The sequence below is a fragment of the Poecilia formosa genome, unplaced genomic scaffold (assembly GCF_000485575.1).
Source record: "Poecilia formosa unplaced genomic scaffold, Poecilia_formosa-5.1.2 Scaffold383, whole genome shotgun sequence".
In the NCBI taxonomy this organism is placed as follows: Eukaryota; Metazoa; Chordata; class Actinopteri; order Cyprinodontiformes; family Poeciliidae; genus Poecilia; species Poecilia formosa.
Genome location: NW_006800322.1, coordinates 436649 through 462374, shown reverse-complemented (window position 1 = coordinate 462374; position 25726 = coordinate 436649). Strand labels below are relative to the sequence as shown.

The 25726-nt window shown below is 37.9% G+C and overlaps 2 protein-coding genes and 1 long non-coding RNA gene across 12 annotated transcripts in view; all 3 read right to left on the bottom strand.

The window, feature by feature from the left end:
* The window catches only part of igf2bp1 (insulin-like growth factor 2 mRNA binding protein 1), a 43889-nt gene extending 34242 nt beyond the window's left edge, over positions 1 to 9647 (bottom strand). The window contains exons 1-2 of one of the 2 annotated variants that reach the window (XM_016662669.1): positions 8873 to 9647; positions 7787 to 7847 (exon numbers count right to left, since the gene is read on the bottom strand). In XM_016662669.1, the coding sequence (XP_016518155.1) occupies positions 7787 to 7847; positions 8873 to 9047 (236 nt within the window). In that variant the 5' untranslated portion in view covers positions 9048 to 9647. The remainder of the gene's footprint in view (positions 1 to 7786; positions 7848 to 8872) is intronic. The other variant, XM_007575640.2, reaches the window with a different exon arrangement.
* A 2552-nt stretch (positions 9648 to 12199) lies between these two features.
* Positions 12200 to 18693, bottom strand: LOC103154377 (uncharacterized). 6 transcript variants are annotated; one of them, XR_001659180.1, is made up of 7 exons: positions 18136 to 18473; positions 17915 to 17922; positions 17599 to 17687; positions 16211 to 16315; positions 13832 to 13912; positions 13645 to 13722; positions 12200 to 12850 (listed from the first exon to the last, which is right to left on the bottom strand). It is a non-coding gene; the product is annotated as an uncharacterized LOC103154377 (long non-coding RNA). The 6 variants fall into 6 exon arrangements; XR_477920.2 differs by having other exon boundaries at positions 16211 to 16312; positions 17915 to 18693; XR_001659181.1 differs by lacking the exon at positions 17915 to 17922 and having other exon boundaries at positions 18136 to 18693.
* Positions 18694 to 22497: 3804 nt separating this feature from the next.
* Positions 22498 to 25726, bottom strand: part of LOC103154375 (zinc finger protein 646-like) — a 19623-nt gene continuing 16394 nt past the window's right edge. For all 4 annotated transcript variants that reach the window (XM_007575635.2, XM_007575637.2, XM_007575636.2 and 1 more), the window contains one exon: positions 22498 to 23601. In XM_007575635.2, coding sequence (XP_007575697.1) covers positions 23437 to 23601 — 165 coding nt within the window. In that variant the 3' untranslated portion in view covers positions 22498 to 23436. The remainder of the gene's footprint in view (positions 23602 to 25726) is intronic.

Here is a 25726-nt window from a genome sequence, read left to right as displayed (position 1 = left end):
TTCACAGGATCAAGATAAAGATAGTGACCAATGACTTCTCCTTGCAGGCTGTTGTATTTATTTTTAATCATATTACAGGCAATGTTCAGAAAAAGCACTTATGGTTCATATTTATGAATGTTACCATTCAATAAAAACTGATTCAATAAAATCTGCAGGTGTCCACATGAGCTGTCTCATGTGGACACCTGCAGCTAATACATAAATGTGGGCTACATATGGAGATTTTTTTTTTCTTTTTAAAGTTTGTGGGGCGTCTTATGATCAGGCGCACACAATTAGCTAGCTTGCTGCTAATCCGGGTTATAACGGATCTCAAGATCAGTTCCAACTCATTTTGTCTCAACAAAAATTTAAGAAACTTTTATCTGCGTCTTCAAACAGAGTTTTGCTTAGCACAGCCTATAATATTTGTAAGCTATCCATACAAAAATAAAAACCTGACCTTTATTGTGCTGATAAAGCTAAAAGTTACTGCAAAAGCTTAATTTCAACCTCAGAAATAGTCTTAACATTCAATTTTCTGATTAGAAATTAGATCTATGTTGAAGAAGTTGTTTCAACAGCTCAGTGAAAACACAATTTTCTCAAGAGAAATCCCTGACTTTCTTTCCATTATTATTTTTATCATTTTTTCTACATGTTCAGATATCATCCCAAACACTGACTTCGTAATAACTACCATTCACAGGTCTTATCTTTATAACAGCAAAACGCTCTGAACACCAGTCTACACATTACAGTAGGAACTGACAAGTTCAATCTTGTCAACATGAACTGAGATTTTTTTTTTTTTTTTTTTAGTTAGCGGCTCCAAAAAAAAGTAAAAAATATTTGAGCTTCTCTCCTTTTTCCCTGTGGTCTGAACAAATACACAGCTCTGTCAGAAACAACCAATCAGAGCCTGCCATGAATGCTCCGGCTAGTTAGCATGGCCACCGATGATAAACGCTTTTCCTGGAACAGTAAGTTGAGCATGAGGTTGTTGACTGCGTTAAGACACTCGTCCTGACTCTGATTGGTTGTTTTTGACCAGGCGAGGTGCATTATAATAAAATAGATTATAATAGCCGGAGTAGAGGAGCTTTACTTTTTCACATATTATCTGACTCATACCTTACTGTCACAACATGGGGACAGTTTTAACAAATATGAGAGAATTTTTTTTTTTTTTATAAAAGCGCCGGAGGTTTTCTTCAACTAAAATGAAGCAGTATAAAGCTGCACTGCCCCAAAGTGTGTGAGCTGACTGAGAGAAGACTGCTCCACTTTTTCTTTTCTTACAAAAAAAAAAAACTAACAAAAAAACACAATATTGGCTATTTGGAAAAATACCTCGTCTTTAAAACCCAACTGGTGGCAATCAGCCCCAGACTTAACCAGCCTGGGTTACAAACAACAGTCTGCACAACTAACAAAAACAGGAACACATATGAAGAGCAAACTGTGTTCACAAGCTAAAGATGAAAGTACACACAGAATTTAAAGAGGTGAATGATGGGATTCCGGTTCCATGTACAAAACGCAGCCAGTACAGAACAGACTGAAGATTTTTTTGGGGGGAGGGGTTTGTCCGTTACCAATGGATTAGTGAATGCAGCCAATATAAAACCATTATGAATTTGTTTTAAAAGACCTTTAAGAATAAAGACATTTGTTTAAATCACTTTGGAGTTCTGACATATAGATCATAACCCAATATACCTGCTGTATCTGGATGCACCATATAAAAGCGCAGCTGATGGGAAATCCCTTCTGTTCAGAGGAATCATTCTGGCCCCGATCTGGTGACATATAAGAAGTGTCTTTAACAAACACATTGAGTTATTGGTACAGTTTGCTTGGTGAAAACCAGCGAGCTGAAACAAGAGGAGAGCAGCAGCTTTTAGCCTCGCAAAACTGCCACCACAATTAGAGAAGCAGCAGGAAGTCTGGGCCAGACAACTAAATACTACGGCAACCTAGTTACTGGCCTATGAACATTACATAACAAAAACATTTTACAGCTTTAACACACAGTACAACACACAATAACACTCCTATCATGTCTACACACCAAACTGTAAGACAGCTACAAAGACGAAGGTGGTATAGGATTTCACTAACACCTTTTAGGTATTCCACAAAAAAAAAACATTAAAAACACATAATTCAGAACAGCTCTAACTGTATACTTGACAATGTGCAAAAATAAAATGATCTAATTCTAAATCCAGCTGGTGCCATGTGTATCCCTCACATCAATTTATTTTATCGAAGCACTTTAAAGAAAATCAGGAGCTCCTCTGGAACTTAAACTGATCCTCCGTTTTCCAATGACATTTGAAGAGAAATACCAGACAGCTTTTTATAAAAGCATTTCAGTACATACCTCTAAACATAAATACCAGTATGTATGAACACAGGATTTTATGAATGATAATTTGTTCATTTAACTCTGCTGAGCTTACAAAGAGAAAAACTCATTGGAGCAGATTTATGTCTTTCAGGTTGGAGCGACTGTTCCCATCCTAGTCTCCTAAGTGTGTTTTACTCTTCAACACACACACACACACAGACACAGGTCTACAGCGGCTGTCTGGAGGCACACGATCACTTTCGCCTTCCAGCAGCCAAAACCGTTTGTCCGACGCAGAAAAACTGCAGTTCAAATGTAAACCGCACTGATCCATCTTCCAGCCACATTCACTGCACCGCTTCATCTCGCCGTCTGCTTTTGTTTTCACCACGCAGCGTCGGCTCTTTGTGGAAAGCACTAGGGTGGTGCAGCGAACATGGCAACACGCCAAGGGACGGCCGGGCATAACAAGAGAGAGGGAGAAATGAACATACTGTACTGGAGAGAGAGACGGAAAGCGGCGAGTAAATGTGGACGCAGACGGAGAGCGCTGTCAGAGCATGCGTGTGGGGGAGGACCCTGTCCCTCCAGTCATGGAGCTGGGTGACCACAGGTAGCTCTGCCAGACGATTGGTCGCACCCCCCTTGCTCCCTCCACCCACTGTCCCCTCCTCCTCCTATTCTCCAGCCAAAAGAGGAGAGTAAACCCAGCCATGACTCCCTCTCTCTGAACACTGCTGCGTCTCACATGCTCCGTGTGTTCCACACTCACCTTCTCCATTTCATTTCATGTAGAAGAGCAGCTGTTATATCTGAACTCCTTCACTCTGAATGCTCCTGGAGATTATTGTGGAGCAAAGCAGTGAACAGGTATAGTATCTGGGTGTAGCAATCTCCACCTCCCCTCAGCCTCCGTCCTCCAGGCCCAGCAGCTTTGGCCAGGGTTCATCTGTACACTGATTCTCTGCTGCCTTCAGCACCACATGACCACCATATGCCTGATAACTGAATGTGACATTTGAACTTTTCAACTAAAAAAAAAAAAAAAAAAATAAGAAATGTCTGATTTCAGAACAATACAAATCCCAGGGATCACCGATCCAAAATATGTCTACCTATATAAATTATCATGATGCTCCCTCCACTAGGTCATCTGACAGACTACAAGTTGACATTTTATGAACACATATTTAACTTTACCTGTTTACTGGTCTTATCTTGTAACTAACAACAACCTGATGTATTGTGTGAACGTCTGAAAGGTTTCCTTGCTTTTGCTGTTATTGAGCTCTCCTTGTATTCTATTAAAAATAGGAAGACCAAGGTTAGCTTAGTATATAAAGTACCTTTAGTCTGATTCTGGTAGTCTTTAGTTTACTAACGCAAATGCTGGAAAAGCATCTCAAAGCAATTCCAGAATCATATTTGTGGTAGCAGGAGGATCAACCAGATAACACAACCTGATGTGATTTAGGGTTTTTAACCAAGCACTTCCAGCTCACTCCATGTCGTCCAGACAACTATAACCTGTTCATTAAGAATAACCCATCAATTATTTGGGTCCAGCTTTATCATTCGGACACTCGAATCACAATCAAACTCTTCCTGTGGTGCTGCTCTGCCGGGATGTCCATGGGCTCTACAACCTGACCAACAACAAGCTAACCAAAGCTACAATACCAGCAGAAAGAAGAGCATGATGCACCATCCTTCCTAAATACCAAACAGATACAAAAACAAGTCAAGATCTTAGCAGCCGCTCAACGTGTTCTCTGTCATTCAAATATGAAACATTTAAAGCTTGCACTTCCAAACCACTGTGGAAATAATCTGCAGTAAATTTGAAGCGCTTAAACATTTTGCTAATTTGCTGAAATACATTTTCTGAAGTCAAGAAGAGACGCAGCATTCATTCCTATGGGTCTGCCGAACGTCCCTGAACCCTCCACCAGCATGTGGAGCTGGGGAAGAATGCCAGATATTTTATAATGACAAGTTCAGCTTTGGTTGGTGGAAAAAGTCTCCGCTAAGAATTCAAACAAGATCGTTATTGTTTCACTACATTCTCCTCGGACTAAATGAAGCCAGAGAAACGGCAGACCACATTCGTAATCCTTGTCATGTCAAATATTCTTCCTTCTATCAATTAAATTATTCATTTGATATTGACAATAAGTTGACATAACAGCCATGTAGAAAATTAATGCCCAGATTTGGGCTGCAGTTATTATCCAAAAGCATAACGGCAACAATTCATCCATTTGAAAACAAATTTCAAATTCACCTGTCATCAGTGTACAGTAGCTCTTCTTCAAAGTGATAATGTAAAGACCGTCATCTAGAAACTATGTCAAGCAGCCACCAAATATTATTGAAGAAAATATCTAATGGTAATGAACCCAAAAATACCGAGTCCCATAAATAACCATATGATTAAGATGAAGCTAATAAAGTCTAAATATTTATTTTTAGCATGCACACATCCTTTTTTTTAAATCCCTGCAGACTCAATGAATGTAAAAAATATAAAAATAATAAAGACTGACAAATTTCTACTTGAATACATCAAATTCAACACTGAAACCCATTAGTGCAGCATAAGTTCAACTCAAAACCTATCTGAAATGATACATTTCATTTCAGATTAAGTCAGCACGTTATTTTGTGAAATTATTATTTTTATTTAACAAGCAGCTATAGAAAAATGGAGTTGTCTAGAGAGGATCCATCCTTACATCTTCACTCTGGTTTGTCCAGACTGTGTGCTCACCATACCCTCCTGATCATGAATACGGAGAGAGATGTCCCCCCGCAACAATAAGGTCTCCATACATGTGTGCATTTTCACACACACACACACACACACACACACACACACACACACACACACACACACACACACACACACACACCAGCTAGCTAGTCTGCTCTGAGCTGCCCACCGTAGGCTTCCCCAGATCCCCCCATCCACCAATACCTTCCACAAACATTCCAAAAACATCATGATGAATACTATTACTGTCTTAAAATGTTAAAACCTATACATGTGCATCTTCCACAAAACACAGACAGACACACACTCACAGCTTCCACGTTCACAACATGACCAGGGTCAGGGGCTGCGCCCTCCCCCTGTAGCTAATAAGTTCAGACCTGCCACTTGCACCATAAAAAAAGAGAATTGAAGCCTTTTTCTTGTAGAAAGCAGGCTGCCCCTCCCCCCTCCATAAGGGCCAGTTCCCTCTGAACACTCCTCCTCCTCCAGCACAAACACACACCTCCATTGAGGTCCCATTTCACAAACAACTGAATACTGCAACGTAAAGGTGTAGAGGCAATTTTAGAGCCACGCTTCTTCATAGACTAGAATTAAACCAGCACTCATCACACCCACACAGTCAACATCCCTGAAAACATTTAGTTTCAGTGGAATTTTCAAACAATTTGATATTAAACAGAAATTGTGCATCAGGTTTTGTTTGCTCCCCTTTCCTGATTTATTTGACCCGTAAACATGGATTCATTGGAATCCACTGTTGACTTAATGAGGTTTTTACAAAAAAACAAATCGTTTTGGTAATTTTGTGACAATAAAACGTCTCTAAACTGCGTGCAGGGATCTAATATGTTTAATTAATTAAACAGCACGTTTAAATAATTTTCACTATTTCGTGACATTTTAGATAATCTTGCTGTTGATGAGTGGGTGTATGGACGGCCATTTTAAGATGGGGTTTCTAAAAGTTGGGTTATGAGAGAGAGATCGCGTAATTAAACAGAGCCGCAAACAATCCGTTGTTAATTGTGCCGCTAAAACCGGGTCCGTCAGCCGCAGAAGGGCCCTAGACGCACACACTGCGGGTGGGGAGTGAAGCCCGCTGCCTGCACACTGTTGCAGCCAGCTTTTTTCAACTGAACGCTTCGCCATTTTGCTGACTGCCTGATGTGGAGTGCTTCTTTTTCGCCTGCTGATACCACGTGTTTTAGCGCCATAGAAAGGCTGTGGCCCACGGTGATCCCTACAAACCGTCTTTTACACAAATGTTACCACATGGAAGGCCTGTGAGTCTCTTTGTACAGCACAGTAACTTTACAATAATTATTTGGACAATTCTAACATTTACCACCTTCTGCTCTTCCCGCTGTTCGAGTTTAATTCTCATTTTTCGAGATTTGTCCTTCCAACTCAGCGTAAAACAACGAGGGGGTTCTGCTACAATGTTGCACAATGTTAACTGCAATCAGGCAGCAGGGCGGACACCTAAAAACTGATCTTAATCAAATACATTGTGCTGTTATCATACAGGGGAGTCTCCAAAAACATAGTTGGGCGATATATGAACAAGCACAACACGACCTGATCACGGATTATTCTGATAATGGAGCACATAGATGAGCACACGGGAAGCCAAATGGCGGAGCTGTGCTGTATCTGTGCCAAAGGTTACAGACACGAATCGAGAACTATAAGCGAATTCCATAATGCTGCTAAAACCAGGTCTGGTCTGGATCTTAATACAGAGCAGCTGAGTTACAGTGAACGCCAGATTATTCTCCGAAACGAGGAATTTTAAACGCTATATGTAGACCTACGTGGTAATAATAATTCAAATTTACCCCCAGCACAACAGGGAATATTTTACGAGGTTTGGTCCGTAAAAAATAATAGTATTAAATAGTACTAAGCTAAAAATAATAGTTACTAAACTAAAATTAGGAAATGTCCAAAAAATTTAAACTGTGAATAAGAGTTTATTTTATTTGGGACTCCAGTACAAATACTGTAAAATCCAACAAGACAACAGTAGAACAAAAGCAGGACTCAACATTAACGTAAACATGTTACCAATACTTGCGTACAAGACGTTGAAATCAAAAGTGGTTGGATTCACAGCACGTGCATGCAGAAACAAACGCTACACATAAAATAACTTTTCCATAATGCATAAGATAAATGCATAAAAAAAGACATTTCCAGAGCACACCACACACAGCCCTGTTTAACACACTGTGGCCACGTTAAAAGCAGTCAGTGTGGCCTGCTAAGTTTAACAGTTTATGGCGACGACTTTGTCCAGAAAATTGTCTGTAGCAACGTTTTATATCTAACCAATATCAATACATTTAAAAGAGGGAGGAAATACAAGCTACAAGCAGCCAAGGAAGCACAGCAGGCTCCACCACCAAAGCTGTCACAGTGCAGTTCCTCAGCAATGGCCGACAGCGTTCAAACCAACTACACAGCACGGTTCTCCTCTGCTAGCTTCCCAGACCGGCTTCACACTACAACAAATGAGACTGCTTCTTATGGGCACACACTTATTATAAAATCAGCAGAAAAGGCGGTTTCATCCTTCTGAAATTCCACAGAACGTAAAGTGGTGAAACACATTCAGAGGTGTGTTTAGAAGAGGAAGAGTGTTGAACGTGTTTAAGGGTTTTCAGTACCTCTGCTTCTTGGGTACAGAGTGCTCGACCTCAATACGTTTCCCATGAAGTTCCACTTTACCTGGGGAAAAAATACACAAGGGGAGTTCAGAAAAAAATCGTGGCTACATGCTAACTGTTTACTAGCTTTGTAGGCCTAAGGAAGGGGGTTTGAAGTTTTTAAGCTGCAGAGCTTAAGCAATGGGGCCACTATAGCCTATTTATTAAAAAACTAAAATAGCACATAGGCTAAGAAAAGACTCAAAGGAACACCCAAGTGCTTCACAGAATTATTTTTAAAGTACTCAAAGAGCCCGTCACACAATTGTGTAAATTCAACCCAAACATTCAGTTAAAATGCGTGTGTGTTTGACATTTTAAGTGAAACTGTCGTCAAAAATATGTTCTCGTAATTAAGAGAGTTCATGCAGAAGAAGAGGCAGCTGACTGGCATGGCGACCTCGCCACTCCTCATGTTACACATGTAGGAAACCATGAAAAATTCGCTGCATGGGGACTATATATAAGACCGAGGGAAAGGAAGGTGGTGATGTTCAGAACTGGGTTTCTGAATTTGCTGGACCACTCAACATAGGTCAGCTTTTTATCTATCTTTGTCATAGTGGACTCTCATCTTTAAGGGGGAGGGGAGATTAGTAAAGCTTCACTCTATATCACACGGAAGGCTGTTCAATCAAACCTTCTGAGGGGAAGGGAGATGCAACATATTGTCTTTTTTAATTCAGAAAATAAGTTATTTTGTCTGGTACATTACAGCAACGTCCAAGATATACATTCACCACCACGATGTAAATTTCCAGAATACGTGACCCTCCCCCCTGCAAAAGTTGAATGACTCCCCAGGGCGTATAATCCATGGCACCCCTTCATTCATTAAGTCACTACCGAAGAAGTTCCCAAACAGCAAGCATTGATTTTTATGTATCTCCTTGCAGAAGCCTGGGAAGTTTCACAAAGAATAAAATGCTCGCCCTCAACACTGTTGAGGGCGAGCATGGAGCCGGGGCTGCATGTCGGCGTCTAAAGCCGAAAAATACTATGAATTAAAAAGAAGCTTTTGGCGACTAGTAATCATTTTAAACTCACCCGAAAAAGTCTCGATTGCTTTCATTGCCCAGTGATCATCAGGACAGTCCACAAAGGCATAGCCGTTTTTCATTAGGAACTGTCCGGAGTATGGAATCTTGTGATCCTCGAAGGTTTTGATCAAGTCCTCGGCAGTCACGCTGTCGCCTAGATTCCCAATATATAGTTTGTGCATGGTGGCTTACCGTTTGTCACAGTCCAAAAATATGGAAAATAAAAAAGGAAATAAAAAAAAACTTAATTGAAAGAAATCAAAAAGTTTCGATAGTAAAAATTAAACAGCGTAACCAGCTCCCCTGTCACACCGCTCTCAAACAGAAACTGGAATTCACGCTACAGGATAAAAATGTAAAAATAAAAAATAAAAATGGATAACCAAAATGACTGGCTACAGAACAAAAGTTACAAATCGGACAAAAGTCAAAATTTAAAAGAAAAATAACAATTTCAAAAGTCGAACCAGGAGGTGAGTTAGTGTATTTGTAAATCCAGATGGATTAGAGCAGAAGAAATAAAATCCGATGAATCGCAGCCGGCTCCAGCAGTCGAAGCAGCAGCCTGTGGGCTCTCTATCAGACTGTGGATTACAGGGGGTTGGAGCTGTTGGGAGGATGATGGGTCTGTGTTGGAAGAGTGGGGGAAACTCTGGCGGGACCAGATCAAATCGGGAGTAGGCTTGTGTTTTCCTTTCTCTCTCTCCTTTCTACCCCTGTCTTTCTTCGCGAGCTGCCGGCTGAGCGGTGACGCCGCCCCTCTTCAGACTCCGATTCACGTTTTTTTTTTTACCACGTGGTCTAGAGTAGGTTAGAGGCGGAAGGGGAGGGGCCACATTTATATTTTAGCTTCGCCAGATGAGAAATGTTTGAGTGGAAACATCTCTCATCTGTGGATTTCTGTCTTCTCTTTTCTGCTTATTTTTTAAAACAATAACCAGTTTCAGTTGCTTCTGCTTGTCGTAAGAGTAGCCTATATGAAGTAGGTCAACAGTGTTAGCTGAGTGGTTGGATTTCCACTTGCTATTTAAATGTGTCCCGTCCAACGCCTCCTGATGTTTATATAGGGAAAAAAAAGTGTACATGGATATTTGAAGTAATCACTAATAGTTTTGCCCCTCAAACTTATACAGTAACAAACCTCAAGTCCTAAACTTTCCTCCAGAGCTGCAATGGCCCTGCTGGCTACACTAACTACAAAGTTATCTTTATTTTTGACCAAATTCGAATTTACTGAAACACTGTGTCAAAAATGTAGCAGCTTTCCTTTGAGACATTTCCCCAGGTCAGACGGATATTAATGAAACTGCCTTTTAACTGTTTCAAATTTTGTACTTGAAACTGTTATTTATCGCCCTAGATGTGTTTTGCGTTTTTAACCTCAATCTAAAGTCACTTAAACTAAATTCTCGGGAGAACGGGGCTTCGTGTTTACATCAATTTTAGTTGTGTTGCACAGGCGAACAAATAACATGGCGTTTTCTCAGACCTCCAACCTCTCAAAATGGAGGCTGCAACAGTTCCAAAGGCCTGTCCTGACTGCGCAGGCTACGTGGAGGTGGGCTGTGTCATTATGGCGCCGCGTGGCGTGGTTATAATCCGCTTTCTCGCTTGTGGGTTCATTGTGCTGCCTCTAACCCGAAACTGAGTTAACATGATTATTTCAATACAGTGATAGGTGAGGATCATCATGTTCAGGGTGCTACGTGGCGTCTCCGCGTAGAAGATGATCCGAACCCTGAAAGCGGGTCCAGAGGAGCTTTCCGTCATTCCCAGACTATTACTGGGTCCTGATATGAAAACCCAAGAGCTCTGAACCCTTAAAAACTAAGTAGCATCTTATTCAAACATCTTAGTACGAGCCTAGAATTTTTTTAAAATATTGAATGACTGGAATGCTTAATTTAAATGTATAATTACATTTAAAAGCCTTAGTATAACTCTCATTTTAAGAATAAATTTTGTCAAATCTACCAAACCTGCAACAACCAATCACTTCATACAGTCAGCGAGAAAACTTCAGCTCCATCTCTCCAACCCACCTTTCTTCATTTAGAGAAACACGCAGGTCAAAAGGTAGTTCCTGTGGCTCAAACAGCACTGACATGTTTTCAAAGGGAGAGAACATTCCTTTTTAAAAGCTCAACATGAGCTTTTAAAAATTTTATATATATATATATATATATATACGCGCACACATACACACACAAATGTACAGAGTAATCAATACCTAGAAAAACAAAAACAGCTGTCATCAACCTATTCGTGGTGTTCATGTTTCCCATATCTTAGAGACAACCAGGTTTGCTTGAAGTCCAGTAACGATTTTAATGATTTTCCTTTTTCTTGTAGAAATAATAATAAAAACATTCATATGTTGTGACCCCTTGGGTAAAAGTCCAGTATCCATGGACTTTTACCCCACACACCTCCAATCACAGCTCCATGCAAATTTCATAGTGTGTTTTCTAATCCTACCCCTTCTACTCAATAGAATAAACAAAATAATAGACTATAAATAGTCTATTAAAACTAGAAATGGCAATAAGCACATTATTTTAAACCTTAAAGTTCTAAAAGTAATACCTAAAACATGAACCATGTACGTAGAATTAAAGATCAAGTTCTTGGAAATTCCACACTCAAGTCCAGTTTAGGTCTGAATGCTGCAGTTTCACTATTAAGCATCTGTGATCGAACACATACTGTTGAGAATGTATTATAAAGAATTATTATTCGATCAGCTAGGGAAATGTAGCATTGGCAAAGATCAAAATGTTTTATCAAAAATATGAGCTGTGCTGTGATATGGATAAGAAATGGATTTGTCAACGCTGAATGAAGAGTTGCTGGTTTCCAAGAACTCAACTATAGACTCCATATTTTCCTAGTGTTTAATCCAGTGTGTTTATATAGCCCTACTTCTCAGAAAATGTCTTAATTCACTGAGAAAAAAAAAAGTCAATAAAAGTCAATCTAATCATAGACTGAATCAGATACATACTAGCAGTAGCTAGTAGCTTCTATGGGTAGAAAGCATTACATATATAGTAAAAGTACCTGTTCATGAGTACTTTTATACTTTATTCTACTTAAAATTCTACTTAATAGCATATATATGCTATTAAGTAGAATAGCATATTCTACTTAATAGAATATGCTATTAAGAATATTAAGTATTCTTAATTAAGTATTAAGAATACTTAATGCTATTCTACCATTAAGTAGAATAGCATATTCTACTTAATGGTAGAATATGCTATTACTATATCCACAGTGGGGAACTTCAGGTGTAACAGCAGCAACATTGAGAGGATATCAAGCCATGTAGGTTCACACAAAGATAAAATGTTGCATTTATTTGTCAAGAATAAAGTTACTCCATTGCTACATATAACATATTCAATGATAATTAACTGAATTTTTTCATTTTTCTTCCCCTCTTCAGAAGAGCACATGAGCAGCGTTTTCTGTGTGCTTGGGGGGAGGGGTGGAGATGCAGAGGTCAAAGGTTGGGGAGAAATGGGATGAAGTGGGTGGGAGACACAGCCAGTTAATGCTGATGTATCCTCTGTTCTCTGTGTTTCACTCTTGGAATGTGAGATCACCACATTCCAGATAAGATTGTCATCCCTCCGGTCAGCCTGTGTCTTTGAAGTGTTGCATGACAATATTAAATATTGTTTAGGTTTTGAACACAGAGTTTATCTCACTCCTGTTCCTGACATGTTCCACACTTCTTTCAGAGCCAATCATCAGCAACGAACGAGAACACTGCTGTGTCACCCCACTAGATGACCAGTATTCTGGTTGGTTTAGCTGTAACAGAGGTATGATTACTAACATTAATTTACAATTTACACCAAATGTTGGCAGCAGCTTTTAAGAATCCTAAACCACCATGTTTGCCTCTGCCAGAAACGTTTCATCAGGGAGACGCAGAGGAAGATGCCGAGCCAGGCTCAACCTTTGAACGATGAACGTCCTGCAAGTGAGAAAGAAAAAAAACAATTCTCGATAAAAAATTAATTACAGCACAAGTTATTCTTCTACTAACAGAAAGACGGGAGCATGTCATAAATTCATGCAAACCCATAAACAGATGTAATTTATTTCTATCCAAAATTTTTGACAATGCAAACACGAAGTGTCACAATACACACCTGAGTTTTTGTATAGAATGTTGTGGAAATTATGAAGATTGGATCATAGCAACAGTTAGCCATTTTAATAATGATTAGATAACCTGTAAGAAGGTATTTAGCATATATTTTTATGAATCCCATATCTATGCATTGTTTTATATTGGTCTGAAGTAATATTGTGATCTTAAGTGTTGTGTTTTCATTAACTGTAGGCAAAAAAAATTATAATTAAAAGAATTATAAGAAACAGTGTGGAATTAATCTACAAACTCATTCAATAAATTTGAATATCACTGAAATGTCCATTTAGTTCAGGAACTTTATCTCTAAGTCAAACACATTATACAGATTAATTACAGAAATGAATATTTGAAAACCCTTAAATCTGTTAACTGGTGATTTTCTACTTATAGTTGATGAAACATTACATATAAAAATAGAATATTACATCAGACCAATGAAAGACTACTTCATATAATATCCAGTTAAAGGTTATAAACAGGCCTCTTCTGAACACACACTGTAATTTATTTTAAAATGACTGTACATAATGTGTTCCATTCTATGAGTTTAGCTACTGAAATTAACTTTTCAAACATATTCTGATTGGTCAAATATGACTATAGATGCAGACTTATTTGATGTTTTTAGCACAATGTGATGCCTCTGGTCCAGGTGATGACCTAACTCTTCCTCAGACGAGACATACTTCCTAAATGTAGAAACAGAAATAAGCACATTAAAAAATGCTTAAGGATTATTTAAATGGAAACTTAAAAAGGAAGTAAACTAGAACAATATTAAGACAAACTTCCATTCACATTTTTCACTGAATTATTTTCAGACACAGAGCTTCTTTGGTGCTGCAGGTTTGAACGGTCTTGTGTAAATTCAGCGTCTTCCTGCAGAGACAAACATTTAATCAAACTTTTAAAGACCTTTGGCCAACATGCATCTGCTTGCTTCCTCGTCAGTTTGTTCCAGAACAGTAAATGTGAAGCAGACCCGACACTGGCAGGTCCTGAAAGTATTCTGATATTTTTGTGGAATATCTGCTGCTGGACTAACGACCTGATGTAAGAGCAGAGATGTCATTCCAGTTCACGTTCCTGTTTCTGGCAGTGTGGGAAACCACTGATGTAAAGACGGTTGTGTTCTACGTTCAGTTACTTGTGATTATGAATGTGTAAATAACATCCAGATTTCAGAAGCACTAGAAGTAACAACTGGACCCGATTTCTTACATTAGGCAAAACCACGACCAACAGCTGAAAACTCAGAACTTCCACTCACTGCATATATGTAGAATATATGAAATATAAAAAACTCCTCTTCATCAAACAAGTGCATCTGTTTTTAAGCCATGAAGATGGATTATTGACCTCCATTGTGCAAGATACACTTTGTTATTTCAGTAAAGTGGAGTTCCTAGAGATAAACTCAGTTTTCTTCATGTTTCAAGTTCAACACATGGAACATGTTAAAACAAAACATTTGCTTGCTAAATGTAAAGATTTTTGGTATCTGGTCTACTTTTAAACCTGTAACACCCAGAACTATATGGACTGCATTAACTCACATTATACGTGTTCTTTAAAATCACAATGTGAGATCTTCTTAAAGAAACAAAATAAATTTTAAGGTGTGGCTCGTTTGAGATCCAGTTCAAGAACCACAGGTCCAAGTTAAAGCCCTGAATCAAAAAAATGCTGTGAAATGTCTGTTTGATCAGTTTTTCTTAAGTGTGGATTTATGCGAGGGTTTTATATCAGTAATTCAAACATCTAAACATGCAGCATAAACATTACAATGTGATGTGGCAAATCTAATATGAAGTATTTGACCTAAATATAAAACTATATAAAGAAAAAACTGGTGAAAACAGGGTAGAAAGTAAAGTTATTTTGATACTTCATTCTATTTTTTTCTATATTAATGCAAATTTGATTGATAATCAGTTTCCACAGTTAAGACCTTTCAGGACAGCATAAAGGAACCTGTTAAAAAGAGAGCAAGGTACAGAAAGTTACTTCTTCAAAAAACCTGAAATGCTTCTATGCAAAATTTAGAAAATCTAAGCAGAGTCGAACTGAAGCCGAAGCAACAGGAGATTTGTGATAAAAAAGATCAAATATAGTGATGCACATGCACAGTTTTTGTACATCACTATATTTGGTAAATTCAGAAACATTTTACTCTGAAGTCATGCAAATCAGTGCACAAATTTTAGTTATTCTTCAATTCCAAAGAAATAGGATGTACAGTAGATGGAGATGAAAATAATGCTCCACACTTACTTCCTAAATGTACAAGATCAAAAGAAGTAAAAACAAAAATACTGTGAAACAGCAATAAGAGCTGAACTGAAGTAAAAATACTCAATAACTTTCCACCACTGCTGGTTTTAAAATGATTTCATCTTGATCTTTTAGTTTCATCATCAGATGAAGTTCTGAGGTCGTCCTAACTGGGAAATTGAGTTGCTACGCTGTGATGGAAGCTGTGGTAGTGATCATCTGCTCGCATTTATGACATAAGATCATTTTTCCCTGCTTTTCACAGATTTAAATTCACTTGTCATGAACTGAAATGAGCCAGATAACTTCCAAAAACACATTCAATACTAAAAACTAAAGTTAAATAACCTTTAAATTATCAGAAGGAGAAAAATCTAAATAACTTCAGTTAGTTTCATCCAAAGTTATTAGCCTGTTAAAATTAAATGTTTTCACAAGATTTTGAAAAACGGAAAAAAGGTTAGTTCTGTTAAATTATTTGTCATCTTTTTCTCGAAGTAAAAATTTTAAATATCTTTAGTCTGTTTAACACTGATGTAGTTGCTTTCTGAAATTAAATCATTGGTCAGAAATGCCTCGTTTGTAATGGAATGCCTGGCCAACTGCATGTAAAAATTACAGATGTAATATTCTCATAAAAACCAACAAAGAAAAAAACATCTGGAAAAATACCATTTTGTTCATTCTGAGGTTATTCAGATATTTATTCAAACCTGAAAATTCTCTGTCATTCTTTTAGTTTTTCCTTTGTCACTGAAATTGCTAGTAAATGTTTCTAGAAGAAACTTCAGGTGAAGTCCCAGCAGAAAGGTGATTAAAGCTCCATGTCCAACTTTGGAGATGAAAAGTTTGGTCTCTTTAGTATTGTACAAAAGTAAACAAAGGAAAATAGAAGCAGGCTACCCAGCTAGCAGGTGGCTCTTACTTCCTGCGCTGACATCATGGAAACAGGATGTGTTCTGAGTTTTCAGCCATCATAAAAATTCACATTTCACCAGGGATTTACTGCTGCACAGACAGAGAAACGGTTAGGTGCAAACACTGAGTCAACTCCCAGAACAGACAAGAAAACTCAAGTATTAGAAAAGTAAAAACAAACAAAAAAACAACACATGCATCCAAAGCAACCAGAGCTGACAAAATGAAAAAACACAAACCAGCTTAGTCCACAAATAATGTCACATTTGGTACTATAGAACCATTTTAGTTTGGCTTTGTTGTGTTTAATTAGTGAAGCATGTTACATGAAAATTAATATACAACTTGTTGCAAATGTTAAATTAAATGAATGTTTTAAAATATCGCTCTCTTATGATGTAAAGATCGTGTTTGAATATTATCTGATTTGTAGATTTTTTTCCTAAATTATGTGTTGCTGTTGTGCTTTTTTTTTCTTTTTTGAATTCTACAACACCTGACGAATGAAAAAGTTTGTTGTGGCTGAATGTGGCACATTTGATGATTAATTTCCCAACTTAGATTTCAAATAATCTGTCATACCCCACCAGGTTTAATATAAAATATTATAACTTACCAAATAAAAGATTGTTTTCATTTTTAAATGGGTTAGAAACACTATAAGGCACGCCTTACAATGTTTGATTTATATGTTTAAGAGTCCATTTAGAACATTTTTCAAATGATTTTTTTTTTCTTCCATTGCAATTTTGTGACTACATTTCTTCCCATTTTTATTCTAACTTTTTTGATGATGGTTTTGCTTGAAGCTATTTTGGTTTAGGTTTAAGTCACCATCTTGGGCCCAATAAGTTGCCACGGTATATTTCTGGCTAAATAAATGTTCATTTGTTTGCTTATTTGTTTATTTATTAATTTCTTAGCTGTTCATGAAAGTGTGCTTTCCCTGTCTAATAAACTACAAAACTAAAATAGAAAAGTAGATGAGTGATGATGGGAATAAAGTAACATGAACTGGTTCTAGTACAAGTGCAGCAGAATAATAAGGACCCAAACAGGATCTTTAAATAAAACGAGTGTGCTGTAGCTGTATAAACATGACACAATACGTTTAGAAGCAACACTTAATAATAAATATATAAACTAAATATAAAATGGAGAATATGAGATGTTTTAAGAACTGCTCGCATAATTTTAATTAAAATCTAAATCAGGGTTATTTAGGATCTGGTTGCCCTCGTGCAGGTCGGTAACAAATTACACTGAAAATATGGTTGTTAGCACCGATATTAAGGACACTATCATGGATTTATCATTATTAAAACAACAACAACGATAAAAAGAGAAGTTAACTGTTTGTGAGCCGGACTCACCGAACTTTTGGAGTTCTAAGCCCAGAAGCCCTCCTGTGGCGGACAGCAGACCGGAGGAGCTCAGCTCTGTGTTGCCACACAAAATGGAGCTAGACGCACCGGCCACCGAGGGGGAGGGGGCCGAACATTTTAGGAAACAAAGCACAAAAACATAAAGAATGATATCAAAAGAACAAAAAAAGATTGTTTGATTTCAAAATAACGTGTTGGCGTCAAGGACACTTTCAAAAGTGGTAAACATATTTTTGTGAAGCTGCCGGTACAAAAATTAAAGTTTTCATCGTTGTATATTGACAATTGAAAATGTTCAACTTACCTTATGAACTACATCGTTTGAAATGTCGAAGAGGGGTGGGGGGGAATCATATAGTTAGAGTAATTGTTGCGTAGAAACTAAAAGTGGAGGCGGAACTAAGAAACCTCCTAAAACTGCTTCATCAGGTCAACTACTTCGTTAAGAATCAGCTCGCTGATAAAACAAAAACCCTTCCAACGTCGTCTCTATATGTCTGTCGGTAATTTAGCCATGTAGCTTACCCCTACATGTGGACGTCTCCTAAAGTCTTGTTGAAGCCATTTAAAACATCAAGATGCTGGGATTCTTTCTGTCTGGGTCACTACCGCCACCTACAGGAGAACATGTACCATAACACCTGGGCCTGTGCTCCAGCCGAGGCCTCCAACTTGACTAGCCCGCTGAGGCCTTAAACATCCCCGGGGAGAAACTCGTCAAACAAGACAGAAACCATTCTACTAATCAAATAAACACCGTCTTGCCTGTTACAGGCTTAATTAGCCCTAATACCTCTTTCAAATATAAATAGTGCAGCTCAATGGATTAAAAAAAACTTTAATAAGCTATAAACCTCAAATTGAGCATAATCTTGGAATTAATCACAATACGTAACAGTGCAATAATCAAATATTTGGCTCCATATATTTTACACATTTTATAGAGCGCAAATTAAGGGAATTCATAATTAATTAAGACGTTTCCGTCTATTAATCTCAGAAAGTAACTAAATGTCGATCTTTTGTTCCGTTTGACTGATTGTCAGTCGTCAGAAACAACTGATAAGCACGTTCACTGCGGATATGTTAACGAAAAATGACCCAGTCTAAGTCTAAACTGGATGCACAGCGGCCCTGAGACGGGCCCGTGTAGTAATAAAAAATAGGCGCAACGAAGCCGCATATCGAAATGAGAAACAGTTTTTGATCAATAACTAGCGAACGATCCGGTCCAATGCTCCACCCACCGACTACTAGATTTTAATTCGCTGGGATCCGCGAAAGAGGCTCGCGCGATCAAAACCTTAACAACGTATAATCTGCGTGACAAAGGCGCGTGTTCCGCTGAAGGACTTTGCTTCCGATGCGCGCTCCCGACACGTGCACGCGGCGTTTTGGAACCTTTTTTGGAAAAAGTGAGACTAAATTAACAAAATAAGTCGAAGTTTAAAGTCAGTGTCATTATGTCTTCTACAATCATTCATTATTATTATTATTATTATTATTATTATTATTATTATTATTATTGTTGTTGTTGTTGTTGTTGTTGTTGTTGTTGTTGTATTGTTGTTTTTGTTCTTGGGTAATGTTGCATAAAGAAATAAAAATATACTGACGGACTATCCTCCCTAAGTAATGGCGTTTAGAATATATCTATTATAAACGGAAGTGAATTTTGTTTCAGACGTCACACCGCAACAGACCTGTGTAACTGACAGAAATATTTTTGAAGGTGTTTTAAGCAAACTGGCTTTGGAGGTTATTCGGTTATTCCGGATTTACAGTTATTAAGTCATATTGGATTCAATGTGTTGGTGACTGTCTCCTGGCGTCACTCATATCAACCTGTTGAGAGAGAACTGAACTGAAAGGCTTCATGCTTGTTGGTTACATCCAGAAGTAAATGGTTGGGTTGTATTGTGCCACAGCCTGCAGTGAGAGCCACATTCCAGAAAATCTGAACAATGAAGTTCATGAGCAAGTAGAGAAATACTTCCTCTTTGATGCTTACCGTAATGTGCCAAACATATCAGAGACACCTTCACATGAGAAGAAAGTTGAGAATTGAACCAGTGATCCTTTGGTTCAGGCATCAGTAACAAAGCACTCCTTTACAGCATCAAATTCACTGTTAGACAAAGCTTCTCACTGCAAAGTTGGACAAATCAATCTGTAGTTATAGAGACCTTAGTTACTGTGAAATATGATACAGTTTTATATCATCATTCTGAAAACGATCACTTCCACAGTTCCTGGCAGCAGGGAATGAAAACAGAAACATACCTGCATCTCTAATGAACAGTAAATCTGAGCTTTCGCAGAGCTCTGAATTGCTCATCTTAATCTTGAGGACAGGTAGAACTGAGAACAAAGCAGAAAGAAATCGTGCTAATGTATTTCTGATCAAAAGTGAAAGTCGTTATGCAGTGACAGAAATGTATGTGACCCCGCTTCCTTTAGGCAGAAAAAAACACTTCTAAAGGAGGTCAGCCATGTGCAGCAGAGTTGTTCTTATTGGAGGTTTACTGATCTGCAAAATAAGAGTTTGAGTCCCATAAGGCAGAAGATACAAGTTGCCTGTTCAGTGAACTGAACTGTGTTTGGTGGGATGACAATGGATTCAGCTGAGATTCAGAAAAGATGGGCTGAAAACATACCGCTGGAAAACTGCAAAGATTAGAAGTCACCAGAGCCTGAATAATTATGTTATTATTATTATTATTATTATTATTATTATTATTATTATTATATTAAAATACAAATTTTTCTGAAAGATTGTTTCTGTATGTTTAGTTCAAATGAGTTCTATGCCGGATACATGTGTTTCAGAGGACTGAGTCAGAAAGTGATTAACGGATGCTAAACCAGGTTCAAAGGTCGACATTTTGCTCTACTCCTAAATGTACAAAGAAAAACGTATTAACTCATTATTTATTCAAAGTTATGCAACTATGGTTAAAGATTTTGGTATTACAAAAATGTTTTTGAAGTGTTTATGACTTTTGTAACAATTCACTTGAAGACGACGGAGCAGTTTGGTTTAAGATTCACTACATTTCACTTTATTTCATAAAGCATTTTCTATTTAGCCATATTCTGTTAGAACAGGTGTTCTGATGAGACGTGTCAAGATTAAAAGTACCTTATGAAAAAAAACATTTATGCAGGGATGAAACATACTTTCAATAATGATACACCTGTGTATTACAAGTTATTGTTCTGATGTGAGAGATGTCTGGATTTTATTAGCTGTAAGAAGAAAATCATAATTAAGATGTAAAGGATTGAAAATAATCTGTGGAATTATTCTATGATGTTACACTTAGTGAACTGAGTTTCTGAAATACATTTTCAATAAAATTCCAGTGGATTATGACTGCATATAAAAGTTGACTCCAACTTCAGAATTATCAGGAAATATTTTCTTTTATGTGGTAACCTTACCAAACCAAACGACCTTTGGAAGGACTGTACCCAGAATCCTCCTGGTGCTCAGAATGCTCAGCACTGGTTTCATGATCTGAGCTTGACTCCGTGGCAGTTATATGACTGTCTTTGATAACCTGTGGTAAAATGAGTGCTTTACAAATTTGATATTACAAATGTTCAGTATGGCAACACATTTCAGATATATTATGCATGTCTTCTTTAGGGACACCTTTTCAAATTTGGAACGAATAAAAATGAGATGGCAAAAAAACATTTCAGCTGCCCAACGGGAGAAATCTGCTAGTTCTAGAACTTCGCTGTCATTCAGAAATCACTCACCGTAGTGTCTTTATCCTTGGATTTGAGCTTGAATTCTGAATTTTGCCAGTTAAACATCAGCAGCTGAGCTTTGATCATCTGCATTCATCTATGGCATCCACAGCATCAGAACCACAAACCTAAAATACTCAATGACCTGATAAAGGCTGGCTCTGTTCTGGGGACGACTGAAGAAACTCTGGGATGATGATGATGCAAAGAAGGATTTTATAGAAAGTCAAGAATATTATGGACAACCCTGAGCATCCTCTTCAAGAGACTGTCTTAGAAAAATAAGAGTGCCTTCAGTCAGAAGCTTCTTCAAATTCGCTGTAATACTGACCCACTACAGGAGATCCTTTCAGCCCACAGCAATCAGTTACTGTGAATTCCTTGAAGAAACTTGAATTAATGTGGTTTACAACATTTCATTTTCATTTGGGATTATTACAAGGCTTTTTGAATTGAATTTAGACTGTAGTTCATTTTAGCTGTTTCCGTCACTGTTGCTTATTTTCTGCTTACACCTCACTTGGCCCAAGAACTCATTAAAGTTAACATTACAACAGAAAAAATATCCAATTTTATCCTTTTGCAAAGCAAATCTGACAGTGGAATTCAACCAGGCCCACAGTACTCTGGTCATATGCTACTAGAAGCCACAGAATGATGGAAGAAAACTGGCAATTCAGAACATGTTTCTTCTACAATCATTTCTAAAGCCCCCTTCATCCCTGCCAAAAAAGCTGTAACCATAGACACAATGAGAACTGAGCGGCAGGAGAAGGCTTCAATCATTGCCTCTTGGTGATAATAATAAAACATTTTTATTTGTATAGCACTTTTCTAAATACTCAAAAACACTTTACAAGGAGAGAGAAAGCAACAATGAAAACATGTCAGGAATAAAAACAGAAACAACTTTAAAAAGAAGAAAGACAATGACAGTAGAATTGTGGGTATTTCAACAACCGTCAAGTTAGCAAGATAAACTAACTACATGCTGGATCCATGAATGAATCGTTATTCAAATTCAACAGTTTACAAAATACTCTAAAGTTAATGTAAGTCAATTGCGATTGGCTGCTTACTGAGATCTAGTTATTATTCCATCCTGGGAATAGTGAGACGCACGCATGATTTTATTAAAACAAAATTATTCTTACTTTATTTATTTTTTTTTATAAATACAAAGACTAACTTTGAAGATGAAAAGTGGGTTTTGGCTGTGTTGCTGAGCTCAGTCCTGGTCGGTTCTGCTGAGGGCTCACCGGGTCTGGATCAGGAGCCAACCTCCGTCTCTCACTGCAGAGGCTGCAGGCCGACGGCGCTGAACCCTGTAACAGTCAGGTCTGGACACAGAGGTCATTCCCAGTGCAGACGTCTTCAGCTGCTCCTTTGTGCTTGGACGTGACAGGTGAGTGCTGAGGGGCGACACCTCCTGATGCACAATATACACAACACTCTCTCCCCAGCAGGTCAAAGGTTAGATGGGGAAAAAAACGTTTCCCCCTTTTTTTCTTTTGCAGAAACGGCATTTAACAAAGATACAGAGATATTGGACCGATGGAAAAAAAATTGTAACATTTAACAAAAACTTGGTTCTTGTTCCCGATTTGCAATTGGCTCCTGATTAAAAAAAAAAAAAGAATCTTTATTTTATTCAACATAAGGGCAAGGGTGTGGGAGCACTATTCATAACGGGAAGGATAGATATTTTCATAACTATGGGGGAGAGTAAGAAGAGGGATAAATTCTTACCAACAGGGCGGGTCAGGGTGGAGACAGTTTAACTTCTACCCAGTACATGGCATAGATCATACATGAGGGTCAAGGCAACACATTGTTTTCAACCTAACTACTCAGAAATCAATCTCAACTAGTTCTCAACAGTGCCCTCCCCCATTCCCACACACAGCATTCCAAAAGGAGAGGTTCGGAAAGCAGTGGGAAGTTCGGGAGTCCTCCATCCTCCATCCCGGATGTCGGATGCTGGATGTGAAAGGGGCAGGGTGGAAGAAGAGGCTGTGTTGTTGGGTGGCCGAGGTGACGACAGGAAGTGCTTGGCTGTCAGGAGTCTCACTGATTGTAGAGGGAGCGCTGCTCCCAGGGCATGGCCTGGATGGTCCGTGGCACGGGGGGAGGCTTGAGCGAGGGAGCGCCGTTCGGATGGAGAGAGTGGCCTATGGGGTTGATGGTGGGGAGGGGCCGTTGGGGGGCCAGGGAGAAAGTGTCCTGGTGCTTCTGCAGGGAAGGCGGGTTCAACAGGGAGGCGGAGGACAGCCAGAGAGAGGAGGGAGAAAAACCGAGAGAAAACATCAGTGTCAGCACAGAGGCTTTTAGAAAGATGAAGCACACTTAATGTTTTGGTGAAGCCATCATGCACAAGGCGGGGCACTTAGAAAATCTGATGCACCCAGGAAATTATGAACATAAAAAAAAAATAAATAAATAAACTGAGTAAAATGACAGTTCAAACAGAAGACCAGGGCTGACAGTGGCGATTATTTTAGTAATCGATTATTCTGACAATTGCATAAAAAAAAATATTGAGCAGATTTTTCATTTATTTTATACTGTATCAGAAATGCACTGAAATATAAATAAACAATTCTTTTTTTAAATAAAAAAACTGTCTAAACTGCAATTCCTTTAGTGAACAATTGATCATTTGTAGCAAAGTATCAGTATGATGAAAGCTCAGCTCCTCCTGCTGAACTGATCTGTTGATTCATTTTGGACAAACATTTTTAATTATAGAAAGAGATGCTTAGCATCCTTAGCAGGGGATTTTTTTGTTTGTTTTTATTACAGAATTTGAATCATTTGAGGAGTTCTGAGTATAACAGATTTGTACAGTTTTAGTTTAATTACTGCTCTGAATATGTTGGTGTTTCAGTAATTGGCCTTTTTGCAGTCTGTATAGAGCTTTGGAACCTACGTCACTACGTGTGACGTTTACATCTCATGCAGTCGCTCAGCGCCATCTTTGTTGGCCACAGACCAAAACAAACTAGTCAAAACACCGGTGTTTTCATTGTGTTACCGACCGCAGTGAAGTTGTTTTCAAGTTGGATACTGGATATTTCGTGCTAGGCGGAATAAGGGGCGTTCAGCTCATGTTTGATCCAATTTTGAACGCTAATTTTGGCCAGCTGTACTTTACCGCTCCCTCCTCAAGCACTCGGAGGTTCACATAGGGACCGTCAATTTTCGAACCAAACACTCCTGTAAATAAATGCCTTGTCTTGTGGCCAACTGATACAAAAAAAAGTGGTAATTCATGCTATTACACGAGGCACATTATCCTCTATTAAAATTTTAAGTCATATTGAATATTTTAAATAAGTTTAATCGGTGATTCTTGAGAATAGGGACAAAATGGGTTTTAATTTTCCCCATTTTTTAAAATTATTCCTCAACCTTATGTTTGCAAATATGACAAATAATGTTTTGGAAATGTATCGATGCAGGGTCGGTGCAGGCTCCCAGTTGCAACATTTTTTTTAGAAATTACATTTTTAATCGACCTGACCTTGAACTTTGTCATCACCATCTGACAAAAATAAATATAAAATTATTTTTAAAATACCCTATTAGAGATATTTTACTCATTTTTACAGACAAATGCTTCACAAGAAAGAAATATTATTTAAAACAAAAAACAACAAAAAGTCCATCTGACGGAGTTGACGCAGAGCTAAAGGTGAAGACAAACTAGTGAGTAAAAAGAAATACTTGATACATGTGAAGTAATGCAAATTATGTAGAATACATTAAAATGAATTAACTGCACATTTAAGTGAGATTTGTCAACAATTTCACTGAAAGAGTCATAAAAACTCTGATGGAGTTGACGAAATCCCAAACTACCTCAAATTTATATGATGTTATTCTGAAGGAGGCCATATTGTAGCTCGTCAGGTCCAAGAAATGTTTACAGTAAACCAAAATTAAGCTTTTATTTCACAAAATTTCATCAAAGTTTTGTAAATTGTCAGTTATGGTGTTGATACATCATGGTTGTGACGAGCAACTTAGTTATAAAACAGAAGAAAAAAACTAAAGAATAACATATGCTAACCAGAGCTAACTAGCCCTCTTAGCAAAGGAAGAGAGCAGAAGAGGTCATGGGGTCCTCAGAAATTCTGATGCCCCCAATAATGCCTGAGTTTTTTTTACATTCTTTTTATGTCTGATGGTGTTGATAAAAACTTGGGGCAAATTTCAATAGAGTTGGAAAATATATAAAATTATTTTTAATTCAATTTATTGATACTTTTATAATTATTTATATGAATCCTTGTATACTGCTCAAAAAAATAAAGGGAACATTTCACTTTAATTTTGTGTGTGGCTCCAAATCCAG